We start from the raw sequence: 5,000 nt of genomic DNA, 5'->3' as shown, positions 1-5,000 counted from the left end.
AAGAGGATAGGAGAGGATATAGAGAGAGGAGAGTAGAAAAAAGAGTATGTACAGAGAGAGTATGTAAAGAGAAGAAGAGGAGAGGAGAGTAGAAAAGAGAGGAGAGGGCATGTGGTCCAGTCAATGAGGAGAAGGAGGAGAACAATCTCTGAAAAATGCAAGCACAAGAAAAAAAGACACAGAGAGGAGTAAGGGAAGTAGAGTAGAGGAAGGGAAATGACAAGGGTGTGTCCATATATTGAAGGAGAGAAGGAGGAGGAGAGGAGAAAGAGTTACAAGGAGGGAGAAGGAGAGGAGAGGGAAGGGAAACAGGGGAGGATGGAGGAAAGGACAGGTAAAGAGTGAAGTAAGACAGATGAGAGGGGGGTAGAGGGAAAAGAGAGGAGAGCAGAGTACGGAAGTAGAGAGGAGAGGAGGGAAAAAGAGGGGGAGCAGAGGAGGAGGGAAGGAAGAGGAGAAGAGGGCAAAGGAGCCTTCCCTCAGTGAGGGTGACAGGGAAGGAGGTGCCATGTCGGTGTCGAGAGGGAATCTGACACTCGTGTGACGCGATGCCTTTTAACCCAAATGCCAGCTCTTCCCTTCTCTCTTCTCTCCTCCTCTTCTCCTTGCATGTGTCATGTTTGATGTGAGTGGTTGGTTTCTTGGTTGTGAAGAAGCTCCAGTTTTCACAAACTGACTCGATGAACGGTTTTGTGTGTGTGTGTGTGCGCGTGTGTGTGTGTGTGTGTGTGTGTGTGTGTGTGTGTGTGTGTGTGTGTGTGTGTGTGTGTGTGTGTGTGTGTGTGTGTGTGTGTGTGTGTGTGTGTGTGTGTGTGTGTGTGTGTGTGTGTGTGTGTGTGTGTGTGTGTGTGTGTGTGTGTCTGTACTGTGTATACCTGAGTGGAGTAGAGGAGAGCTAAGTCTTAAATCTGTGTTGTGTCAACTGAGAGCCGCAAGAAAGTCTTCCAGGAGCTCATAGCTCTACTTAATGCCTTTCGTGCCACTGAAGTCTCCTCAAAACATTTGTTCATGTTTTCTCTTCTTCGTTTGTTCTCTCCTCTCTTCCATCCCTCTGTTACTCCTTCTCTGTCCCCTCACCCTCCACCTCTCCTCCATCTCTATCCGTATTACAGTGAGAGGGACTTTGATGGCTTCCCGGTAGAGCGCAAGAGGCTACAATCAAGATGAACTCAATGGACAGGCATATCCAGCAGACCAACGACAGGCTGCTGTGCATCAAACAGGTGAGAAAATACAGACCACTGACAAAACAAACAAACAAACAAAAAACAAAACAAATCAAAACAAACAGACTCTACTAGACTCTAGCACCTCACCCTCTCCAAAGATACAGTATCTCCAATTATGACACCAGTCAGTCCGTGGTGTCGCATATCCTGTGTGTTGAAAGACAGGAAAAAAGGAAGGAAGGGCATCCACAAACACACAGGTGCTGGAACAAAGGGATGAAGGAGAGCAGGCAAGCTCAGAAGAGTGCAGACATAACTGTGGATCGTGTGTTTATGCGTCATGACTCATTAGAATGTAATGCAGTAATACATTCACTCTTCTTTTGGCTGGAGAATCACACTTTCCATTCATTTATAGTCTTACAGGGAAATTACATGTTATGGACTCGTGACCTGTTCTCCCGTTGAAGAAAAAGAACGGTTTAAAGCCATTAAACAGCAGTTTGAAGTAGTAGTAAACGCTGTCTCTTTAAAATGTGGTTCAAAATATATGACACAAACCCAGGTCTCACAGATTTTGTTTTTGGTCCCAACCTCTCTTAGAAAAAAAAAGAAATACACAGAAATTGTACAGATACAAATCAGCCCAGCATAACATCTAGTTTGTTTTTGAAAGACAAATTCAAGACAAGGCTGGAGAATGGATATTTTCAGTGGGGCTTTTACACATGATCTATGGATCCTCAGGGGAGGACAGAAAAACACTAACAGGCCTTTTACTTCAAGACAATGTCAAGGGGCTGTCTAGTGTCACAGACCTCTGGAAAGGAGAAGGAAGCTTATGACCAGGCTCTGGATGGTACTGAAGTTACTCTGAAGATAGTTAAGAATCTGAACTAGCCTTGCTTGACAGCCATTTGATAGATTGCAGTGTGTGTGTGTGTGTGTGTGTGTGTGTGTGTGTGTGTGTGTGTGTGTGTGTGTGTGTGTGAGTGTGAGTGTGTGTGTGTGTGTGTGTGTGTGTGTGTGTGTGTGTGTGTGTGTGTGTGTATGTGTCTGTGTGAGAGATTTTTTTTTTTGGAAGAAACTCTGAACTCTGAAAATGATCAGAATAATCATTTTTATAGTGTGGTGCTCAGCAATGAGAGAGAGAGAGAGAGAGAGAGAGAGAGAGAGAGAGAGAGAGAGAGAGAGAGAGAGAGAGAGAGAGAGAGAGAGATTTTCGAGTGATAGAGAGAGAGAGAGAGAGAGAGAGAGAGAGAGAGAGAGAGAGAGAGAGAGAGAGAGAGAGAGAGAGATTTTCGAGGTGTAGAGTGAGACAGGAGTGGACGTGTTCCAGCAGGTCCCAGCTCTTCCTCAGCAGGGGAAGTGGAAGGGGAACATCTGCAGCCGCCCAGACCACAGCTGTACACAAGTCTTGAGGATTTGTGCTGTGTGTGCGTGAGTGTTTGAGTGTGTGTGCGCTTGTGCGTGTGCCTGTGTGTGTGTGTGTGTGCGTGTGTTTTTAGATGTGTGCATGGATGCTTGTGTGTGTGTACTGTACGTATGTTTGTGTGTCTATACATGTATGTACTATGTGGTTGCGTGTGTAGTATGTGTGTGTGTGTGTCTATACATGAAGAGTTCAGATGCAAAACCCCCTAAGTGCCTTTTCAGAAAATAATCTTAATTCATTTTTATTTAATACAAAGCTATATAAATTGCAATTTATTTTATTTTATTTATGTAATATAACTATTTATATGTATTATCAAGTACATAAATGTAAACCAAACCAACAACGGAATTCACTAAAAATATAGAAGTGCAGGTCTTCAGAAATGGAGTTAGGGGTTTTTGCATCTGAACTCTTCACATGTATGCACTATGTTGGTTGCGTGTGTAGTATGTGTGTGTGTGTCTATACATGTATACACTATGTGGTTGCGTGTGTAGTATGTGTGTGTATCTATACATGTATACACTATGTTGGTTGTGTGTGTAGTATGTGTGTGTGTGTCTATACATGTATACACTATGTTGGTTTCGTGTGAAGGAGGTGTCTTGGCCCAGGCCTGGCTGGCTGGCTGGCATGTCGTGCTGGGATCAAAGGGAGCGCTGCCTGGGCACTGACATCATCAGCCTGCTTTGGCTTATCACCACTATACATACAGGCCCGTCTCAGCCCCAGCCCCAACCCCAGCCCCCTAAGCAGGCGCTATAGGGTTTCACGACCTTGGAAACCACCTATCGCACTCCTCCCGTGCTGCCAAGATGGAGGAGGGTACTACTACGCTATAGCGCCCGTAAAATCCCATCATGACTCCGGCCGGGACCGTGAATCCTATTATCTGTTGACACATTGCTCTGACATTATGATCAGGTTATATAAAATGAGCTTGCTGTGTACATCCGCTTGCTCTACAGCATGTTATATGCAGTGGTGAGATGCACTGGCTGAGGGAGGAGAAGACATCGCAGCCTCAGTGAAAACCCTGCCATGTATCCCGAATGCATATCCCTTAACCCACTAAGACCAATTGATCAGAATTTGTCAACACTGATAAAAATAAATACACGTACTGTAGATGCTGGAGCTTTAAGTTGAATAGTCACAGATTAATTTTCCAGTCCAATGGGTTAATACAGGTGACTTTATTTGCCAGATCTACATGTCTCATGATTTGTCTGCTGAGTAGGAGAATTTGATATCAGTTAGAAGAATTTGAAAATTTTGAGTCAAAATTATGCAGCAAAAATGATGTAGATACACACCTGAATAAGCTATGGCATACAAACGATGCCCCCCCCCTCCCTTTTACGTGCCCCTGAGCGAGGTACAAATACCCCACTGTGCCCATGTTAGTGCTCGTCTGCAGTGCATTAAGATGCCCCTGTACTCTTGTAACCCTTTTACAGTAAGTGCCTCTTTGAGGTACACAAATTTACCATCCTGTACCCCTGTGAGTGCAACTGAGTGGTACAAGCCCCCCCTGTACCCCTGTGCTGTCCACACAAAGTTGCACCCTCAAGCAGAGAAGCCGACAGAGGGGTCAAAGGGGTCACTTGTCCCGGGCCCAGGGAGAGAGTGGGCCCAGAATTGGATCCTCTTTACATTGGATGTATTGGGTTTGGAGCCCTTTCAGATGTCTTTGTCCTGGGCCCAGCCAACGCTGTCAGCGGCCCTGCCCCCAAGTAAGGCAGATGAACAGCCCCTTGGTCCCCCTGTAAGTACCCCGGTGCGGGGGGCTTTACTAATGCCCCCTTGGCCCCCCTCTACTGCAAGAAATAGGGGCTGCTGATTTGCAGTGGATGGAGTATTTGTCCATAGAGCATTTGTCCATAGAGTATTTGTCCATAGAGTATTTGTCCATAGAGCATTTGTCCATAGAGTATTTGTCCATAGAGTATTTGTCCATAGGCTCTCCTGTGTTGCTGCACTAGGCTAGCCGTAGCCTAAGCGGGGGTTAGCGATGGCCCTTAGGATGGGCCTCCCTGTACTGTAAGGGCCCCTGTGTAGGGTAGGGGCTGCTGGTTTGGAGTATCTGAGTCCAGTGTGCTGGCTCCGCCTGTGTTGCGGCACAGTGCTAGGCTGAAGTACAGTACTGTAGGCTGGGCAGAGCCTTACATGGCCATGTGGGAGACTTCCCGTTAGCCACGCTAGCTGGGATCAGGTTGCAAGTGGGAGGCCAGGAGCTGAGCTGAGGCCAGGCTGAGAGAGGAGGCTGCCTCTCGTCTGTCTCTTTCATTCTGTCTGTCTGTCTCTCTGTCTACCTTTCTCTTGCTCCTTCAGGCTCTCTCTCTCTCTCTCCCCCACACTCTCGCTTTCTCTCCCTCTCCTTCACCTTTCCT

General features: G+C 46.5%; 1 protein-coding gene across 2 annotated transcripts in view; it reads left to right on the top strand.

Annotated features, from left to right (window-relative positions):
• The window catches only part of zmiz1a (zinc finger, MIZ-type containing 1a), a 146,038-nt gene that overhangs the window by 76,497 nt on the left and 64,541 nt on the right, over positions 1-5,000 (top strand). For both annotated transcript variants that reach the window (XM_063191566.1, XM_063191564.1), the window contains exon 3: positions 1,113-1,223. In XM_063191566.1, coding sequence (XP_063047636.1) covers positions 1,164-1,223 — 60 coding nt within the window. In that variant the 5' untranslated portion in view covers positions 1,113-1,163. The remainder of the gene's footprint in view (positions 1-1,112; positions 1,224-5,000) is intronic.

This window comes from Engraulis encrasicolus, chromosome 24 (genome assembly GCF_034702125.1).
Source record: "Engraulis encrasicolus isolate BLACKSEA-1 chromosome 24, IST_EnEncr_1.0, whole genome shotgun sequence".
NCBI classification, from domain to species: domain Eukaryota; kingdom Metazoa; phylum Chordata; class Actinopteri; order Clupeiformes; family Engraulidae; genus Engraulis; species Engraulis encrasicolus.
The sequence above is the reverse complement of the archived record's forward strand: the minus strand, read 5'-3'. Positions and strand labels throughout refer to the sequence as shown.